General features: G+C 44.2%; 1 protein-coding gene across 1 annotated transcript in view; it reads left to right on the top strand.

Moving 5' to 3' along the window:
• LOC141258053 (phospholipid scramblase family member 5-like) overlaps nucleotides 1-22,774 on the top strand; it is a 179,627-nt gene that overhangs the window by 16,953 nt on the left and 139,900 nt on the right. The window contains exons 2-3 of the mRNA XM_073673052.1: nucleotides 6,576-6,739; nucleotides 10,664-10,706. Coding sequence (XP_073529153.1) covers nucleotides 6,576-6,739; nucleotides 10,664-10,706 — 207 coding nt within the window. The remainder of the gene's footprint in view (nucleotides 1-6,575; nucleotides 6,740-10,663; nucleotides 10,707-22,774) is intronic.

Consider the following 22,774-nt stretch of genomic DNA (forward strand, 5'->3'; position numbering starts at 1 on the left):
CATTCTGGGTCTTACTCCCTCCTGCCCTGCGCTTCCCACTGTGAATCCTGTTCGGGAGCTGTGAGGTCCCCCCTGTCCGTCGGAGTTGCACAGACCTGCTTGACCTTACTAGGATTGGAGCGGGGGTTTGGCTTCTGGCTATAGAAGTCAGAAGCCTCCGTTTTTTCCAGCCGAGGCTTGAAGCTGCACGACTGGGCCAGGGACCGGTCCCCTTCTTGCGGCCTAGATCCTCCTGACACTTGGCAGGTTCGGGGTGTACGGGTGCCACCTGCACTCACCGTACTCCCCTAGGATCCCTTCTGCAGAACGGAGCTTACTCCCTGCTCCCCTCCTGGGCCTCAGTCCTGGGCCCTTGTAGTGGAGCAGAGCTCCTACAGAGACTCTGCTCCCAGACTATTCCTACCCAACCAATGACTCCAACTCCCCGTTTTAAGATGTCTACCTTTTTATATATCTACTGGATGAGTGCTCCCATAAACTACTTCTTCCACCCACACCCACTACTGGTTCACCCTACCTTTGGTTTTCCCCCACCCCTGCCTGGGACAGGGCTCAGGAGAAAGCTATATTGCGTCTTGCCCCTCCTGCTGGTAGTGTAGTGTTGGATGTAGGTGTTGGGGTCCCGTGCAGCACTCCCTCCTTACCTGAGAGAAGGGAGACACCACACCTCTGGGTGAGGTGCAGTACCTCTGTGGTGACCGAACCCTCAGGGGCGCCACATAAGCTTTTGTGAAGAGATGGGTTTTCAGGTTCCATCTGAAGGATCCGAATGTGGTGGCTAATCAGATGTGTTGAGGCACAGAATTTCAGAGGATGGGGGATATTCGGGAGAAGTCCTGGAGGCGATTGGATGAGGAACGAATAAGTGTGGAGGAGAGAAGGAAGTCTTGGGGAGGACCAGAGATTACATAAGGTAATAGATCAGGAGATTAGTTCAGAGATGTACAGAGGAGAAAGCTTATAGATGTAGGTCAGTGTTAGTAGTTTGAACTGGATATGCTGGGCAATTGGGAGCCCGTGAAGGGATTTGCAAAGGGGGTTAGCAGAGGAGTAGCGGGGTGAGAGATGAACTAGTCGCGAAGCAGAGTTAAGGATAGACTGGAGAGGTGCAAAAGTGTTAGCAGGTAGGCCACAGAGGAGGATGTTGCAGTAGTCGAGGCGGGAGATGATGAGGGCATGCACAAGCAGTTTAGTAGATTGAGGGTTGAGGAAAGGATGGATTCTGGAAATATTTTTGAGCTGGAGGCGACAGGAGGGGGAAAGAGCTTGGATGTGTGGTTTGAAGGACAGGGCCGAGTTAAGGGTTACTCTGAGGCAGCGGATTGCCGGTATAGGGGAAAGCGTGATGTCATTTATTATGATAGAAAGATCAGGAAAAATGATGAGTTCAGATTTGTTCACATTAAGCTTGAGGAAGCAAGAGGAGAAGAAGGAGGATATGGCTGATATACATGCTAGGATTCTGGACAGTAGAGAGGTGACATCTGGGCCAGAGAGGTAGATTTGAGTATCATTTGTGTACAGATGGTACTGGAAGCCATGGGACTTTAGGAGCTGTCCCAGGCCAAGCATATACAGTTAGGTCCATATATATTTGGACAGAGACAACATTTTTCTAATTTTGGTTCTAGACATTACCACAATTAATTTTAAACAAAACAATTCAGATGCAGTTGAAGTTCAGACATTCAGCTTTCATTTGAGGGTATCCACATTAAAATTGGATGAAGGGTTTAGAAGTTTCAGCTCCTTAACATGTGCCACCCTGTTTTTAAAGGGACCAAAAGTAATTGGACAATTGACTCCAAGGTTATTTCATGGACAGGTGTGGGCAATCCCTTCGTTATGTCATTCTCAATTAAGCAGATAAAAGGCCTGGAGTTGATTTGAGGTGTGGTGCTTGCATTTGGAAGGTTTTGCTGTGAAGTAAACATGTGGTCAAAGGAGCTCTCCATGCAGGTGAAACAAGCCATCCTTAAGCTGCAAAAATAGAAAAAACCCATCCGAGAAATTGCTACAATATTAGGAGTGGAAAAATCTACAGTTTGGTACATCCTGAGAAAGAAAGAAAGCACTGGTGAACTCATCAATGCAAAAAGACCTGGGCGCCCAAGGAAGACAACAGTGGGGGATGATCGCAGAATAATCTCCATGGTGAAGAGAAACCCCTTCACAACAGCCAACCAAATGAACAACACTCTCCAGGAGGTAGGCGTATCAATATCCAAATCTACCATATAGAGAAGACTGCATGAAAGTAAATACAGAGGGTTCACTGCACGGTGCAAGCAACTCATAAGCATCAAGAATAAAAAGGCTAGACTGGACTTTGCTAAAAAACATCTAAAAAAGCCAGCACAATTCTGGAAGAACATTCTTTGGACAGATGAAATCAAGATCAACCTCTACCAGAATGATGGAAAGAGAAAAGTATGGCGAAGGCATGGTACAGCTCATGATCCAAAGCATACCACATCATCTGTAAAACACGGCGGAGGCAGTGTGATGGCTTGGGCATGCATGGCTGCCAGTGGCACTGGGTCACTAGTGTTTATTGATGATGTGACACAGGACAGAAGCAGCCGAATGAATTCTGATGTATTCAGAGCCATACTGTGTGCTCAGATCCATCCAAATGCAGCCAAACTGATTGGTCGTCGTTTCATACTACAGATGGACAATGACCCAAAACATAAAGCCAAAGCAACCCAGGAGTTAATTAAAGCAAAGAAGTGGAATATTCTTGAATGGCCAAGTCAGTCACCTGATCTCAACCCAATTGAGCATGCATTTCACTTGTTAAAGACTAAACTTCAGATAGAAAGGCCCACAAACAAACAGCAACTGAAAACCACCGCAGTGAAGGCCTGGCAGAGCATCAAAAAGGAGGAGACACAGCGTCTGGTGATGTCCATGAGCTCAAGACTTCAGGCAGTCATTGCCAACAAAGGGTTTTCAACCAAGTACAAGAATTGAACATTTTATTTACAATTATTTAATCTGTCCAATTACTTTTGGTCCCTTTAAAAACAGGGTGGCACATGTTAAGGAGCTGAAACTCCTAAACCCTTCATCCAATTTTAATGTGGATACCCTCAAATGAAATCTGAAAGTCTGGACTTCAACTGCATCTAAATTGTTTTGTTTAAAATTCATTGTGGTGATGTCTAGAACCAAAATTAGAAAAATGTTGTCTCTGTCCAAATATATATGGACCTAACTGTAGATTGAGAAGAGTAGGGGTCCTAGGACAGAGCGTAGAGAGACTCCAACAAAGAGAAGGCGGGATGAGGAGGTAGTGTGGGAGCGAGAGACACTAAATGTGCAGCTGGAAAGGTATGAGAAGAGCCATGATAGGGCAAGGTCTTTGATGCAAAAGGAAGAGAGGATCTGTAGTAGGAGGCGGCAGTCAACTGTGTCGAAGGCAGAGGACAAGTCTAGAAGGAGGAGTATAGAGAATTGTCTGTTAGCTTTGGCTGTAAGTAAGTCATTGGTGATTTTGGTAAGGGCAGTTTTGGTGGAATGGGGAGGGCAGAAGCCGGATTGGTGGTTGTCGAAGAGAGAGTTAGATGAGAAGTGAAAGGAAAGTTCAGCATGAACGTGTTGTTCAAGGAGTTTGGAGGCAAATGGGAGCAGCAATATGGGGCTATCCCTCGACAAAGCAGCTGGGTCGAGGGATGGCTTTTTGGAGGATGGGCATGATTGTGGCATGTTTGAAAGCAGAGGGGAAAGTACCAGAAGTTAGTGATAGGTTGAAGAGAGGTGTTTGGGATGAGATGAGTGTGGGGGTGAGGTTGGGGAGGAGGTGGGATGGGATGGGATCAAGTGCACAAGTGGTGAGGTTTGATTTGGAGAGGAGAACAGTAAGGTCTCCTTCAGTGATGTTGGAGAGGTAGCTTATGGGGGAAGGGCAATGGACTGGAAAACAAAGGCGTTGTGGTGGTCAGACAGTAAAGACTTGCCTTGTTTAGTCAATCTTGTTTTTGAAGTGTGTGGCAAACTCCTCAGCAGAGATGAGGGAGGTGGGAGGGGGCAGTGGAGGGTGGAGGAGGGAGTTAAAAGTGTTGAATAATTGTTTGGGGTTGTAGTATAAGGAAGATATGAGGGCTGTGAAGTAGGCCTGTTTAACAAAGGTGAGGGCTGATTTGAATGCGAATGTTGCTTGTTTGAATGATGTGAAGTCATCATGCGAATGTGTTTTCTTCCAACGCTGCTCCACAACCCTGGACGCTTGCCGAATCATTTTAGTGAGGTTATTGTGCCAGGGTTGTCTATTGATTCATCGTACTCTGTCATGCACAAGAGGGGCGACCAAGTCAAGAGCTGATGTGAGAGTGGCATTGTAGAAAGCAGTGGAGCGGTCTGTGTCGTGGAGTGAAGATATGGATGTCAGTCGTAGAATAGAGTCAGAGAGTGTGTAAGTGTATGAGTGTAAAGTGACAGAGGGCGGTAGCCATGGAAGAGCTGCTGCTCCATATCGTCCCAGCACTTTGGAGGAATAACTTGTCCCAGTCCAGATGTGCTACCAGATGTGGAGTGCATCATACTCACTTGTAGGCCGCAGGCCTCCGCTTTCTCCGGGCTTCCATCTTCACGAACCGCTGCACAGGGAACACTCAGTTTTGTTTCAAGAATCAAAAGTTTACTGGACAGTTAAAGTTCATCAGATTATAACATGCAGTATTGGGCACAACACTTCTTAGTTCTTGTTTCCTTAGTATAATACGTGTTCAGCATTACTATCCATTCCTTCTTGACTATCCCTATATTTACTGGTCTTGTCAGCCTCATGGATTTCCGGTCCAGTCCCACAGTGCACCCGGGATCTGTTATCTTCCCTTCCTTTCACGTGGTTCCACATCCATCATCCCTTGTATGCCAGAGAATAAAGCACTCTTCGTAGTAGCTGTACCAAGCCTTGAGCTCCTTGACCTTGGTAACTGTACTTCTCTATCTGCCCTATCAGGAAGCAGTTCCCTTTTTACTGGGGCTTGTCCCGAACCTTAACTATGTCTGTCCCTATGTCTGTAGCAGACAGATATACTTTTACAAACACTATACATTGCATTTGCATACATTAAACATATTACATTTATACTGCTTAACAAGTCTGTCTTATCCTATGCCACTACCTTATGTCCTAAAACCTAATGTATGTATTACATCACTTATACTTTGCACTTCCTATATTCCTACTGCACCCTATGTTTATTATCCTAACAATACTTATTCCCCACAATAAATTAACCAGGTTATACAGAATATATCTAAAACCACATGACACTATTCTCATTAAAATACACAGCATAACCTGATTGGTGTCTTCAGGGGTAGGAACACAATACTTACATTAGTATTAGCATCCACCATTCTTACCATCTTCACAAGCATTTATTTATCTCACTTCCTGTATATAGCACCATTAATTTCCACAGCACTTTTCAGACATCATCATCACTGTCCCCATTGGGGCTCACAATCTAAATTCCTTATCAGCATGCCTTTGGAGTGTGGGAGGAAACCAGAATACCTAGAGGAAACCTACACAAACACGAGGAAAACATACAAATTCCCCAAAGCTGAAAAGCAACAGGGCCAAACACTGAGCCACCTAAATTATTATTAATTTATTCTAGCATGTCAAGAAAATGTGGTGACAGAGTAGGTTGTAAAAACAGAATTTCATCAGGTACATTCCCCTTACACCTCAAACAATTTGTCCCTGTAACAGATATTGGGGACAATATATTTATTAGGACTTAGTATAGTTACTAAATACTTCCACAATACCTTAAACAGATACCGACACAATACGTGACAAAATATTACCACTGTATAGTGACAACATATGTTAGATAACATCCCTATACCATGATCAAATATCACTATTATATATTGTATAATTAATACTACCAGAGAGTAAAAACAAAAATATCGTTATAATTAGTGTTGAGAGAGCGTGATCGTTTAACCCGAGTAGTTTCGGCGTGCTTGGCCTCTCTGTTTGAACCGCCGCGGCTGTTAGTCAGTGGAGACACATGCAGGGATTGCCTAACAGGGATTGCCTGTAGCTGTCAAACAGCCGCAACACATGCAGCAGCGGTGGCTCAAACAGAGATGCCGAGCATGCCAAAACTACTCGGCGAGCACCCGAGCGTGCTCGTTTAAAGGGTTAAACAAGCATGCTCGCTCAACACTAGTTATGATATGTTGATTTGATGAAGCCAAACCATGACATATACTACCACCATGATAAGAACTGGACTGTTATAATACAGAGCAGACGAGTGTGCACACAATACTTATCACGTGCACTCATATAATGAATTCTAATGATTAGGTGCTCCTATGTTCTCCATACTATGTCTACTACTGCCAACAATAGCATGCCAGGTTGGTAAAATATGCCCCTAACATTAGCAATGTATGTCACTCTCCACCTGTGCTAATTCATTTCTATGTATATCTTAATAGCAGTGAGAGGGGAATGAGGCTTTACTTGTATAAAGAATACACAGTCATACAAGGAATAAATCAAGAATATCAATTACACTTAGCTGTCTTTCTTTTTGTAGACATTAAATCCAAAGCAGATAAAGATGTTGAGAATATTCTACCTGGTACACCTCAACTAGAGGACAGTGAGAAGAAGGATTCTTCTCCACCATGGAAATCTTCAGATACAAAACCTCCAGAACCTCAGTTCTTGGTCCCGCCTGGTCTGGAACATTTGAGCAAGGTAACATGTTTACTTAAATGTTATAGGTTAGGCCAAATGTTGCTACAGCTCTGGCAAAGATTAAGAGACCACTGAACAGTTTTCTATTCGAAAGCGTGGAAAGACTGGTGGAAAGCATGCCAAGAGGCATGAAAGCTGTGATTAAAAATCATGGTTAGTCCACCAAATATTGCCAAATATTGATTTCACAGTTAAAACATGAGTAATTTGAGGTCTGAAAGCGCTGTTTCTTTTTTAGCATTTTGACGCGTTATCATTTGCTGCAAATAAATGCAACATTTTTAGCTTTGAATTTCGGAGACATGTTGTCAGTAGTTTATAGACTAAAACAACAATGTACATTTTACTCAAAAATATACTTATAAAGAGAAAAATCAGAGAAACTGAAAACTTTGCAGTGGTCTCTTAATTTTTGCCAGAGCTGTATAGTAATATTTATTAAGCTTTATATTCACATTTATATCTCAGGTCACAATGTAGACACTTTGTATTTTGTATTCCAGTTTTCTCTTTCATAACTTCTCATTAACACAAATGCAACATGAAAAAGAACAATATATTGTTTAAGTAGAAAGACAGTTTCCTCTAATGAATCTAATCATTGTTACTAACATCTCTTCGACCATGGGTATCCTCTCTTATGTAACTTCACATTCTTACAAACTACTGAAATATTCAGCTCAATTTTTAGGATGGGTTGTGATAATTCAACATAAAAAAATTAGATTTACATGGAACAAAGCATAGGGTTACGATCTTTCAATTTGAGGGCAGTTAAGTTACAGCCCATATTGGCCTTATGGTCAAACAGAGGATCATAAGAGTAATAATGCTCATCTATGGACAAACCGCCTTTCAGGCTGACACTGACGAACCAGGCCAGGGTCTTCCTCAAAACTCTTTCTTCCAGCCGGTATATAGCTTCCAGTGTATACTGGGTATATAGCCCCCAGTTGTTGTTCCACTCTACCAAGGTCTATGCCCATGAGGTAACCAAAGTATACATCACCTTCCTAAGGGAAGTGCCCATAGTACAAATCATGTGCTTCACTTTGTCCAGGCAGAGCTTAGATTATTCAGCAGGCCATTTCTCTCTCAGCAGGCCATCTTATCTGCGGGCCATCTCCTCTGGCATCAGGTGGGAAGCCTCGCTCTCCCAGCTACTATGCCTCTGCTACACTAAGCACCTCTCCAGGTCACCTCTGACATCTCCTGAGAATTACTGTGGGTTGGGGGCCTTCCTGTTCCTCATGTTAGGCTTCTGACAACTTCTAGCAGCAATCACTTTCTTCCGCTGCTATATTTTTTCACTATCCCCTGTTCTGAAATGTCGCCATCAGAGGACCTTACATGTATATTTTGGGGTGTATGTGCACAACACACTGATACACAACCAAACTAACCAGCTCTCTTTTTAGCTGGAGAGGAGTTAACTGTATCACTGCCCATAAAGGAGGTGGTGCCTCCTGTTGTCAACGCTGCCCCAATAGAGTAGTACTTCTTCAGGCCGTCCTTGTTGCTTGACCTGCTCCTTTCAGCACCACTGCCCTCTGATAGTAACTGCCATCATTATTATCTTAGGTCTATCTGGCACTTTCCCCTGTCAGCTCTGCTCCTATTCCTCTTCCACGGCTGACAGCACAGCTCCAACAGAGGTAGGCTTCTCATATACACACACTGTGCCAGGAGCGGATCATGATGATTTGAGTTTCCAAGTGTATTCAGTGTGGCGGAATATTCCTCAGACAACCACTAGTAACCTCACTGATTACACGCCAAGGCTGTAAGTGCGCATGACCCTCATACTCGATACTGAATAAATCAAGATATTATTAACATTTAGCTTCACCTTTTTCAATATTTGCATATGATTAACATGTTTATCAATCCAGTAATTTCCATAATTTGACAACTTTTCCTTCTCCATGTTGCAATTTCAAATATTGAGGAATGTACATATCATAGTTGAGCCAAAAGATCCAGCGGCCACGGACAACCAAAACAAATACCTAATTTTTTTCTTATCCCTGACCATAAAAGCAGATCTGCCACCATATTTCATAATATAAACTACATACATAATTAAGTAGATCTTCTAGACCTGATGAGACTTTTGTACAGTCATATGAAAAAGTTTGGGCACCCCTATTAATCTTAAGCTTAATGTTTTATAAAAATTGGTGTTTTTGCAACAGCTATTTCAGTTTGATATATGTAATAACTGTTGGACACAGTAATGTTTCTGCCTTGAAATAAGGTTTATTGTACTAACAGAAAATGTGCAATCTGCATTCAAACAAAATTTGAAAGGTGCATAAGTATGGGCACCCTTATCATTTTCTTGTTTTAAATACTCCTACCTACTTTTTACTGACTTACTAAAGCACTTTTTTTGGTTTTGTAACCTCATGGAGCTTTGAACTTTATAGCCAGGTGTATGCAATCATGAGAAAAGCTACTTAAAGTGGCCACTTGCAAGTTGTTCTCCTGTTTGAATCTCCTCTGAAGAGTGGCATCATGTGCTCCTCAAAACAACTGTCAAATGATCTGAAAACAAAGATTATTCAACATAGTTGTTCAGGGGAAGCATACAAAAAGCTGTCTCAGAGATTTAACCTGTCAGTTTCCACTGTGAGGAACATAGTAAGGAAATGGAAGAACACAGGGACAGTTCTTGTTAAGGCCAGAAGTGGCAGGCCAAGAAAAACATCAGAAAGGCAGAGAAGAAGAATGGTGAGATCAGTCAAGGACAATCCTCAGACCACCTCCAGAGAGCTGCAGCATCAACTTGCTGCAGATGGTGTCACTGTGCATCGGTCAACTATACAAGGCACTTTGCACAAGGAGAAGCTGTATGGGAGAGTGATGCGAAAGAAGCCGTTTCTGCAAGCACGCCACAAACAGAGTTGGCTGAGGTATGCAAAAGCACATTTGGAGAAGCCAATTTCTTTTTGGAAGAAGGTCCTGTGGACTGATGAAATCAAGATTGAGTTATTTGGTCATACAAAAAGGCGTTATGCATGGTGGCAAAAAAACACAGCATTCCAAGAAAAACACTTGCTACCCACAATAAAATTTGGTGGAGGTTCCATCATGCTTTGGGGCTGTGTGGTCAATGCTGGCACTGGGAATCTTGTTAAAGTTGAGGGACGCATGGATTCCACTCAGTATCAGCAGATTCTTGACAATAGTGTTCAAGAATCAGTGATAAATATGAAGTTACAAAGTGGATGGATCTTTCAGCAAGACAATGATCCAAAACACCGCTCCAAATCTACTCAGGCATTCATGCAGAGGAACAACTACAATGTTCTGGAATGGCCATCCCAGTCCCCAGACCTGAATATCATTGAACATCTGTGGGATCATTTGAAGAGGGCTGTCCATGCTCGGCGACCATCAAACTTAACTGAACTGGAATTGTTTTGTAAAGAGGAATGGTCAAAAATACCTTCATCCAGTATCCAGGAACTCATTAAAAGCTACAGGAAGCGACTAGAGGCTGTTATTTTTGCAAAAGGAGGATCTACTAACTATTAATGTCACTTTTCTGGTGAGGTGCCCATACTTATGCACCTGTCAAATTTTGTTTGAATGCAGATTGCACATTTTCTGTTAGTACAATGAACCTCATTTCAAGGCAGAAACATTACTGTATCCAACAGTTATTACATATATCAAACTGAAATAGCTGTTGCAAAAACACCAATTTTTATAGAACATTAAGCTTAAGATTAATAGGGGTGCCCAAACTTTTTCATATGACTGTACTTACTTTGAGTAATAAAATGTCATTTATCTAGCAAATAGATTGGATTTTTGCATTGGGTAATACTATAACAAACATTCTTATAAGATACTTAGAAAAAATTATATAAGTAATAAATATATTTACATTATAACTGAATTCAGATATTTTTTTAGATACAGCACATCATTATTCATCAAGAAGTGGAACTCTTAGGGGGTAAGTAGCATAACATTGTACAGTTACATTGTGACGAGGACAACACATCAGAGACATATTAAGATGTTTAGTTTCAGATCAAAACTGTAAATTATAGTTTCAAGTATTAACGCCCCAATGACAGTGAGCTGCTCAGTAGTGAAACAGTAGAACAGGGAAGGCTGAGAGTTGTAGTTTGACAAAAGCTGAAGTGTAGTAGATTGCTGACGCCTGCAATTGAGCAATGCATAAGTGCTTCTTTTTCTTGAACTATTGAGTCAAGGAATAAAATAATATAGACCCATTAAGTATACAAGAGTGATAGGGGGATTCCTACGTTGCCTGTTGTGAAAGGAAATCTGTCAGCAGGTTTTTGCTACAAGTGCTTCTCACTAAATTAGAATATCATCCAAAAGTGAATTTAATTTCAGCTCTTCAATACAAAAAGTGAAACTCATATATTATATAGAGTCATTACAAACAGAGTGATCTATTTCAAGTGTTTATTTCTGTTAATGTGGATGATTATGGCTTACAGCCAATGAAAACACAAAAGTTATTATCTCAGTAAATTAGAATAATTAACAAAAAACACCTGCAAAGGCTTTCTAGGCACTTAAAAAGGTCCCTTAGTCTGTTTCAGTAGGCTCCACAATCATGGGGAAGACTGCTGACTTGATAGATGTCCAGAAGGCAGTCATTGACACACTCTACAAGGAGGGTAAGCCACAAAAGGTCATTGCTGAAGAAGCTGGCTGTTCAAAGAGTGCTGTATCCAAGCATATTAATGGACAGTTGAGTGGAAGGAAAAAGTGTAGTAGGAAAAGGTGCACAAGAAACCGGGATAACTGCAGCCTTGAAAGGATTGTTAAGAAAAGGCTATTCAAAAATTTGGACTGCTGCTGGAGTCATTGCTTCAAGAGCCACCACACACAGATGTATCCAAGACATGAGCTACAAGTGTCGCATTCCTTGTGTCATGTCACTCATGACCAATAGACAACGCCAGAAGTTTCTTACCTGGGCCAAGGAGAAAAATACCTGGACTGTTGCTCAGTGGTCCAATGTGTTGTCTTCAGATTAAAGTAAATTTTGCATTTAATGGAGTGGAACACAATCCAAGCTGCTTGAGGTCTAGTGTGAAGTTTCCACAATCAATGATGGTTTGGGTAGCCATGTCACCTGCTGGTGTAGGTCCACAATGTTTTATCAAGACCAAAGTCAGCGCAGCCATCTACCAGGAAATTTAGAGCACTTCATGCTTCCCTCTGCCAAGAAGCTTTTTGGAGATGGAAATTTAATTCTCCGACAGGACTTGCCACCTGTCCACACTGTCAAAAGTACCAATACCTGGTTTAAAAACAACAGTATTACTGTGCTTGATTGGCCAGCAAACCCGCCTGACCTTAACCCCACAGAGAATCTATGGGGTATTGTCAAGAGGAAGATGAGAGACACCAGACCCAACAATGCAGACGAGCTGAAGGCTGCTATCAAAGCAACCTGGGCTTCCATAACACCTCAGCAGTGCCACAGGCTGATCACCTCCATGCCAAGCCACATTGATGCAGTAATTGATGCAAAAGGAGCTCCGACCAAGTCTTGAGTGCATTTACTGAACATACATTTCAGTAGCCCAACATTTCGGATTTTAAAAACATTTTTTAAGCTGGTGTTATAAAGTATTCAAATTTACTGAGATAATGACTTTTGGGTTTTCATTGGCTGTAAGCCATAATCATCAACGTTAACAAAAATAAACACTTGAAATAGATCACTCTGTTTGTAATGACTATATATAATATATAAGTTTCACTTTTTGTATTGAAGAACTGAAATAAATTAACTTTTTGATGATATTCTAATTTACTGAGAAGCACTTGTATATATTCTGATAAACTACCAAGATTTGTAGCCCTAGCGAATATATGTGTGTCCCAAAAAAATCACTCTATAAAATTGAAAAAATGAAAAACAACAGTGCCAGGATAGAAATAATTAATCCAATGTAATAAAACATCATAATCCTTATTGCATACAACAACAAGAAGAGTAAATGCAAGTTATCCTGGAAATACAGACATAAATTAAAATTGATGTGTGAGCCATTGTGGGAATCCCCAAAAAGTACAGGGCAGAGTAAGTGCATGGTATGTCATACATGTAGCAAAAAATAAAAAAATATGTATATATATTGATATTAAGTAGTATTAAAATGTTAATATACCCATAGGACAATTTCCAAAATAAGTGTACAGACAGATATATGGACCAAAAATCTACAGTGTTTGGGTATATGGACATGCACACAGAGACAATGCCAATAAAATACAGGTTAGTATAATCCACAAGTAATCAAACATAAGGAAAAAGTGTCATCATAAATAATAAGCTCACCCACTAAACACCCGACGCACGTTTCATCAATGCTTTGCCTTTGTGCAACAAAGCCTGATTCCAGAGATGTATCACCCTTGGGCTGCTTGTTGCAGTTTTCATAGAATACCTGTGTTGTCTAATGTACTGTAGATGTAGCAGAGCTAAGTCTTCTGCTTTGCGTATAACCTGGCCCACAGTTACGCAAGTATAGTATGATGGGCCATGGTGCAAGATTTGAACCGGGCCCCCCCCCATCTTAAATAAATTTGATATATGCGTTCTCCATCCTGTTATATATGTCCCTTATCCTGGGCCCCATCCTGGTATATATCACCCATACTGGTATATATGTTCCCATTCTGCCGCTGTTCTTTAACGTATAAAAGAAAATAAACCATTATACTCACCAGTCATAGAGCTCCAAAGAAGTATAAATGCACTCCCCATAGTCCTCCATATAATATATATGTGTAATGCACCCCAGTCATCCATAGTAGTATAATACATCCCATAGACATCCATAGTAGTATAATGCATCCCCATAGTCATCCATAGTACTACAATGCACCCCATAGACATCTATAGTAGTATAATGCACCCCATAGACATCCATAGTAGTATAATGCACCCTCATAGACATCCATAGTAGTATAATGCATCCCATAGACATCCATAGTAGTATAATGCATCCCATAGATGTCCATAGTAGTATGGCCAATGATTTTGAAAATAAATAAATAAATGCTCACAGTTCCTTCGCTCCCGCACCGGGCGCATCCTCTTGTGGAGCCGGCAGGACTCGGCGGGCGACGGGAGCGTGTGACGTCACTGTCATGCACCCCGTCACATGCACGCTAATGTCAGCATAAAATGCTGATTGCATTGAAACTACAACACACAGACTAATAATTGACTCATCCCTGGAATCAGGATCTCATGCCCAAGTTTATGATATTCTTAGATTAAATAGCAAAAAGTTGCTGACAGATTCCTTTTAAATCCCACAAGAGGCATACATGTATGAGGAACTACAAGGTCATGAGAAAAAGAATAAAGAAACATTTGGGTGGTCCATTAGAGACCAAAAGTAAATGGAAAAATGAAAATAATGATAATTATGTAATGATAATATTTTGCTAATAGAAAACCAATAGATAGGGAAACTAAATCTATGCTCTATATTTTATAGTTCTTATACATAGCATTATTTTTTTAATTTTTATTACTACTTTATCATACCTTTTTCAGGCTCGTGTGCCTATATAAGGGGCTCATGGCAAAGATTAATATTTGTACTTTTTTTGTGCTGGTTAACCACCACAACATTGCCAAGCATCTTAGACAATGCTACTTGGTGCCTGTCTTCTGTCTTATCAAATTTCTATAATCCATAGGGTAAATTCACATGTTATTGTTTGATTATATAATGAGGCTTGTGGAGAGGGGATCCCTGCACAGATTGCCATTATTACAATTCCAATACTAAAACAGATGGAATGCTGTGTAAGTTGTAAAGAAAACAAGAATGCAATGATTTGGAAATCTCTTACAGCTATATTTTATTTACAACAGATCATAAAACATACCAAAAATTGAAAGTTAGACATTTTTACATTTTATAGAATTAACTCATTTAGAAATTGCTGTGAGCAGCAACATACAGTATCAAAAAAAAGTTGGGACATGGTTAACAAAATACTGGAAAACTAAATGGTATTAATGAAAAACAGCTGAGGGCTAATTTTCAACTGTTACATGACTGTGTATAAAAAGATCAAGTTGGAGAGGAAAAGTCTCTCAGTAGCAAAGATGGTCAGAGGTTGACTAATCTGTGAACAACTTCTTCAAAAATTGTGGAATAATTTCAGAAAAATGTTACTAAATGTAAAATTGCAAAGACTTTTGTTACACTCCTAGGTGGCGCAAGTGGTTCACGGACCCACTGTGCCAAAGACCGGACTTACCCTGGAGGGGATGTGACTAAGCAGCTACCTTGGTGTTCACTGGAGCATCTACGGGTGAGGTCAGGCTTGTGCAGCAGGTAGCTGTCAGGTGACATTCCAGGGCAACATCCGGCAGAGACATTACTTCAGATTCTCCAGGGCAGGACAGTCATTTGAGACAAGTTCAGACTGTGCCGACAGGACGGCCACTTGGGACAGGTTCTCACTGTGTAGACAGGACAGCCACTGGGACAAGTTCAGACTGTGCAGGCAGGATGGTCACTGGGACAGGTTCAGGCTATGCTGATAGGACGGCCACAGGGACAGGTTCAGGCTATGCTGATAGGACGGCCACAAGGACAAGTTCAGGCTATGCTGATAGGACAGCCACAAGGACAGGTTCAGGGTATGCCGACAGGACAGGCAAAAGGACAGGTTCAGAGTTCTGGCCTGGGTATTCAGTTGCCAGGTACCACCGATGCGGCCATGGGGTACAGATACTGCAGACGAGGTTTCGGGATACGGACACCGCCGAAGCGGTCACAGGAAACAAGAACTAACTATGGCGGACTAAAGGGACACAGGATACAGGATACGGGATATGTGATACTATAAAAGGCTAGGAACGGTGGACCTGGTAATTTACTGTCGCATACACACCAACCACCTAACACAGATCTATAGAGGTTGCTCAGGCACCTCCCAATTAGGGAGGGTGCCTTTTATACAAGATGTCTCCCAGCTATTGTTTGGGAGACACCTTGCAGGCGAAACTTTAGCAGAATGCCTCCCAGCGGTCAGATGGGGTCATTTTGCCATGTGCACGCAATGCTCCTTTAAGAGTAGGAGAGCACGCGCATACTAGGCACACCGCCAGACACAGTACAATGTGCACACCAGGAAGCAGGAACAGAGCATGCCGGGGACCGCGCCAAGGGCCGGGGTGGTGAGTAAGCCGGCGTCCCTGCATGGGGGGAAAAGGGGACACCATGCCGGGGCACCAGCAATGGCGCTACAACTTTGAATATCCCACCATCTACAGTTTATAATATCATCAAAAGATTCAGAAATAATCGAGAAATTAATGTGCACAAGGGACCAGGCCAATGGTCAATTTTGGATGCTTGTGATTAAAAACAGGCATGATTCGGTCTCGCAAATCACTAAATGAGTATGAGTGTATGAATACTTCCAGAAATCATTGTCTGTGAGCTCTATCATGGAAAGAAGAAGTCATATAGCAAAACAGTACAGAAACATGGCCGTCTTCTCTGGGCCAGAGCTCATTTAGTAACTATGGCATGGGCCGATTACACAACTTGAAAGGCAGTATCAGTACAGAGCATTTTATAAAGGTTGTAGAACAGCATATGATCCCATTCAGACAATAGCTATTTCAGAGAAGGCCTTGTATATTTCAGCAAAAAAAATGTTAAACCACACACTGCATTGAACTCAACAGCACGGCTTCACAGAAGAAGAGTTTGGGTGATGAATTGTGTACTGCTGTGAATAAAATATGGTTATAAGAGATTTCCAAATCTTTGCATTCTTGCTTTCTTTACCTTTTACACATTGTCCGCACATTTTCATAATTGGGATTGTATAATAGGAGTTGCAGCCAACCATATCAGAAGCATTGGCAGTCAACCCAATGAGGATAGTCCCTAACTCTAGTATCTCACCTCGAAAAAATGCCAGCTGGCCTCAAAAATAGATGGTTGTACCGCAGGACCCAGGTCTGACTGTTGAAACACCTGCAAGTACAAAGCTATATAGACAAATTGCATAGCTCAAAAAGGAGGACCCGCACCCTGTTTGTACAAAGTACAAAATACTAAAGAAGTGAGGGGGACCACATGTTGGTATAAGTGCAATGTGTAGGTGCACATTCACACTGTGGCCACTAACAGACAGAACCTAGGATAAAAACATTGAGCAAATACCCTGCAGTAAGCAAACCCTGCAGGGTATTTGCTCATTTTATTTTTATCCTAGGTTCTGTCTGTTAGTGGCCACAGTGTGAATGTGCACATTGCACTTATACCAACATCTGTTCCCACTCATTTCTTTGGTTTTGCTTTTGTAGCTCCTTGGCTTCAGAGGCGCACTGGCGAATAAGGAAGAAAGTCACGCAAATGTTCGGGATTTTGCAGAGAGACGGCGATAACGCCGGTTCTTGCAAATCATATTATCACTTCCACAGAGGTGTGATAACATGGTGAGTGGGACGATTAGACTGGGAAACTAACGTCCCATCGATTAGTCGGAAAGCTATTTGCATATTGAAAATGGAATTTAAACATAATTTTTTAATACACATGTTAATGAGTTATACAGTAGAAGGAGCTTGTTAGGCACTGTACTTACAGTATAAATGAATATGCACATGCTGGTGGTTTGGAGGGCATGGGGGACTGTCATGTTCCCTTTAATAAAACCGTCAGCTTGCCACGCAAAAAACAAGCACTCACACAGCTCTTTTATCCGAAATACGTTACAGGTAGAGATGAGTGAATCACTTTGCTCATCCTTGGTCCAGGTCAGTGCTCTTTGGCTGTAGACAGTGTCTGCCCACAGACAGAAAGCACTGACCTGGACCATGGACCAGGGTTCTGTAAAGCAATCTGTTTGGAAAATGGCAAAACATGCAAAATATTTTTAAGCTAATTTTTTTTATTACTTAAATAAATAAATGCAAGTTTGATATCGCTTTTACCGTACTGGCTTGGAAAATTATATTGCCAGGTCATTTTTACTGCACAATGGACACCGTAACAACAAGAGCCAAAAACATTTGCAGATATTTTATTTTTTTTTACCATTTCATTGCACTTGGAATTTATTTCCTGTTTTCCAGTTCATTTCATGGTAAATCGAATGGTATCATTCAAAAATACATCTCGTCCAGCAAAAAAAGAAGACTGCATATGGCTTTGTTAGTGACGCGCCCCTGGGCCTGTGTCGCGCAGCGTTGCGCACGCGGGAGCTTACCCGGAGCCGGATCTGTTGAGGGTTGTAGTCTCGTGGCGGTGATCCGGTCCGTGCCCAGGGAGTCAGACTAAGTGGCGCTTTATCAGCGGTAGATGTTGGACGACTACGCCACCCGTTGAGTACAGCTAAGGAGCTGCTGCTGCAGGGCAGACCGCTGAGGCCGGTGGTAGGATTGTGCAGCGTGATAGTATAACCCCCAACGGGAGGGGTATGGCCTCAGGGCAGCCGACGTGGATGATGGAGGTAGCAGGAACCACTCGGAGACGGTACGGTGTAGTTCAGGGTCTTTACTAGTGACAAAGATAGACCCTCCCGGAGTACTGGCTAGTGATTGGGGCCTGGTCAGTCCTTGAGCAGATGGGATCTCCCCTGGCCAGGCGGAGTTGTAGGCCTCCCAAACTAACGATACTCTTCTGGCTACCTTGCTAGAGGCGGGTATAAGTAGCCCACGTCCCTGAGTGTACCGTGTGGTGCTCACCCGTATGGCCGGTGACTCGGGGCCTTCTAGTAGCTTTCGCTCCACGACGGCGGTGCTGGTCCCACGCGTGTGACCGTGCCTTCGGGTTTCTGCGCCAGAGGACCTGCAATCCCCTGCCGGTCGGTTTCTGCTGCTGGATAGGAGTTAGTCCCCACAGCCTCGGACTCCGGGTCCGGTGATAACTTCTCAGTCAGGGCGAGCTCTGCAGCTGCCAGCCCCTGACTCCTTGTAACACTGCTCCCACAGAGCTCCTGTTGTTTCTTCCTATGCTGCTTCTCTTCTCTACTTCTTCTCTACTCACTAACCCTGCCTCAGCCCTAGGTTTATATAGGGGAAGTTCTTCCCCTCCCAGGACTGGGCAGGAGGTGTGGCATGCATAGGATCCCTGACCAAGAGACCTCCCACCTGCTCTCAGACGTAATATCTCTATCACTGTGGCAACCAGACCCCTGGGGTGTCACATTCCCCCCTAGTGAAATTTAGTACTCCGGGACTAAACATATTTTTAGAAAAACATAACAAGGTATAAACAATAATAATACAATAAGAAAAACACATAAAGATGGTTACGGCGTGTCCGCAACCGGGTGCAGTTTTGAAGAAAACAAAGGTGTCCATTTCACCAAAACAGGGAGACGTAACCAGGTAGGGGTCTGTCCTGCCCCGAGTCCTTATCAGTCTTTTAGTCCATCCTGGGTTACGCTCCAACTAATTGTACAAGGATTCCCGGTAAATCCACCAAGGACTCCTAAAAATAACTAGAAACACATAATTATTTACAAGCAACAAGAAAAACAGGTAACCACAAATAAAACAATTTATACATTTCAAATCCTCCAACGTGCGGGTAACTGGCCTCTAGTGGCCCTAGTGGACCTACGGAGCTGACTGTCTAGCCCTGAACTACAGGGTGTAGGAGCTGTCAAAGGTAAACTGGGCAGCTGTCTACCGGCTCTTTGGCTCACTAGGGGTACGGCAGGCTCACTATAAGCAGAGGGTTGATCCTCCTGTTCTGCTTGTGTGGAGTCTTCTGCCTCCTGGACCGGCTGTTCTTCCAGCTCTACCTGTTGCTCCGTAGGTGCTTGGGATGCTGGTTGGAGGAAGGTGAGTACGGGTACCACAACTGCGCCATTGATTTGAGTCCAAGACCGAGGGAAGTCTCCGAGCACAGTACTAACCATGTCTTCCCTTTCCTCTACGGGTCGAGGGTCTTCTTGTTCCTCTTCAGGGTTCCGTAGCTGTTCGGGACACTTCTTCAGGTGATCCCGGGATACAATGTTTGTGGTTTCCCCTCCGTCTTTACTGATGGTACAGACCTTTGGGTTGTCGTGGCTTGAGGGCAGTACGATGTACGGGTCCTTCTCCCACTGGTCGTCCAACTTGTGGAGCCGCCTTTTCCTCTTCAAGACCTGCTCTCCGGGTACCAGGGGAACAGCGGGAGCATACTGGTTGTAAGTTTTCTCTTGTCTTTCCCTAGCTTGACAGAGACTTCGCTCCACGCTCTCCTGTACTTTCCGGTACTGCTGCTGCCTCTCTGTGTCCCAGTCTGCTTCTGGTGAAGTGTCCTCGGGTGTCAGGACTCCCATCTCCAGGTCAACAGGTAGCTTACCAGGCCTTGCCCTCATCAGGTAAGCCGGGGTACAGTTGGTGGAACCCACCGGGATGTGGTTGTATAGGTCCACCAGATCGGGCAGCTTCTCAGGCCACAGACTGCGTTCTTCCAGGGGCAACGTTTTCAGAAGATCCATTACCACCTGGTTCATTTTCTCACAAAGTCCATTAGTTTGCGGATGATAGGGTGTCGTCCTTATCTTCCGGCAGCCATACAGATTGCAGAATTCCTGGAAGACCTCCGCTTCAAAGGCAGGTCCCTGGTCCGTCAGCACTTGGTCCGGGTACCCGTGTGGACGGCAGAAGTGCTGCTGGAAGGCTCTAGCTGCTGTTCGAGCTGTTAAGTCCTTGACGGGGACGACAACCAAGAACCGGGAGTAGTGATCCACGATGGTTAGTGCGTAAACGTAGCCACTTCTGCTTGGGGTCAGTTTTACATGATCCAAGGCTACCAGTTCCAACGGCTGCCGGGTGACGATGGACTGCAGGGGAGTCTTCTGGCTGGCACGGTCCTTCCTTCTTAGGTTGCACGGGCCACAGTCTCTGCACCACCTCTCGATGGTTCCCCTCATGCCTACCCAGTGGAACCGCCCGCGCAGCAGGAACTCCAGCTTCTTCCATCCGAAGTGTCCAGCCCCGTCGTGGTATGCCTCCATCACCATGGCTGCGTCTCTCCGTGGCACCACTACTTGCCAGATTAGTTCATGCGTCCGGGAGTTAACCATTCTGCGGCACAACTTCCCCTTGTAAAGGAACAGTCGACTCTTCTCAGCCCACAGTTGCTTGGCTTCCTCCGGAGCGTCTGGGTCAAGGCGAGCCTCTGGCCGAGTCAGCATCTCCTTCACCAGTCGGACGGCAGGGTCACTGTCTTGCGTTTCCTCCCAGTTGTAGTGAGGCAAGGGGTTAAACGTAGCGGCTTGCTTACTCCTTACCCGATGGGAATACTGGATAGTCCCATGATGGTGGAACGCGGGGAGTTCAACTTCTTCCAGTCCCTCTGGATCTTCTCCTACGTCCGGTAGGTTTGGCATCCTGGACAGGGCGTCCGCGTTGGTATTGGAGCGTCCTGCCCGGTATTTGATTGTGAACTCGTAGTTGGACAGACGGGCCATCCATCTCTGCTCTAGGGCACCGAGTCTTGCCGTGTCAAGGTGTGTCAACGGGTTGTTATCCGTGTACACGGTGAACCGGGAAGAAGCGAGGTAGTGCTTAAAGCGTTCGGTGACTGCCCACACCACTGCCAGGAACTCTAGCTTAAATGAGCTGTAATTCTCAGGGTTTCTCTCGGTGGGTCGCAGTTTTCGGCTGGCGTAAGCGATTACTCGTTCTTTCCCCTGCTGGATCTGGGACAGCACAGCTCCTAGCCTGATGTTACTTGCGTCGGTGTAGAGGATAAAGGGCTGGCTGTAATCAGGGTACGCCAGGATTTCTTCCCCCGTGAGGGCCATCTTCAGCTGGCGGAAGGACTCTTCTTCTAACTTCTCCCATCTGAAGGGTGGCTTCTGGTTCTTGGCCTTCCGGGACTGGCCTATCAGGAGGTCCTGCATAGGAGCTGCCTTTTTGGTGAAACCGGGGATGAATCTGCGGTAATAGCCTACCAACCCAAGGAACTGCCGCACTTCCTTTACACTGGAGGGACTTGGCCATTCCTTAATTGCGGTGATCTTATCAGGGTCGGGAGCCACTCCATCAGCGCTCACCACGTGTCCCAGGTACTGCACCTTTGGTTTCAGGAGGTGACACTTGGAGGGTTTCACCTTTAGGCCGTAGCTTGCCAGAGCTTCGAACACTTCCGCCAGGTGTTTCAGGTGGTCCTCATACGTCTTGGAATATACGATGACATCGTCCAGGTACAACAAGACCGTCTCGAAGTTTCTGTGGCCCAGACAGCACTCCATTAATCGTTGGAAGGTTCCTGGTGCGTTGCAGAGTCCGAACGTCATGCAGGTAAACTCGCTAAGTCCCATCGGGGTGGTGAATGCGGTCTTCTCCCGGTCCGCCTCTGCTACAGGAACCTGCCAGTACCCACTAGTGAGATCCAAGGTAGAGAAGAAGTTAGCAGATCTTAAAGCAGCCAAAGACTCCTCTATCCTTGGTAAGGGGTACGCATCCTTGTGTGTGATACGGTTGATTTTCCGGTAATCTACACACATCCTCATGGTGTTGTCTTTCTTTTTGACTAAGACTAGTGGAGCTGCCCAGGGGCTACAGCTATCCCTGATCACCCCAGCCTCCTTCATGTCTCTAAGCATCCCCTTGGCTTGTTGGTAGTGTGCAGGGGGTACGGGTCGATACCTCTCTTTTATGGGAGGATGGTCTCCCGTGGGGATGTGGTGTTCTACCCCCTTGACTCGCCCGAAGTCTAACGGGTGTTTACTAAACACTCTCTCGTACTCTTGAACCACCCGATAGACTCCCTGTTTCTGGTGTGAGGGAGTGGAGTCAGTACCCAAATGTAGTTGCTGACACCAGTCCTCCATTGTTTTCTTAGAGCCGTTACCTCCCTCCGGGGAAGATGGAGGCAAGGGTTCTACGGACTGTATGGAATCTTGATTGATGGTATACAATTTGGCTAGCGTGGCATAACGGGGCAGGTACACTTCCCTCTTCCCGATATTTATTATGCGAACGGGCACCCTCCCATGGCGTACATTGACCACCCCCCGTGCTGTCAAAATGGTGGG

Source organism: Phyllobates terribilis, unplaced genomic scaffold (assembly GCF_046119375.1).
Source record: "Phyllobates terribilis strain yellow unplaced genomic scaffold, ASM4611937v1 Scaffold_3__8_contigs__length_932513732, whole genome shotgun sequence".
Classification (NCBI taxonomy): Eukaryota; Metazoa; Chordata; class Amphibia; order Anura; family Dendrobatidae; genus Phyllobates; species Phyllobates terribilis.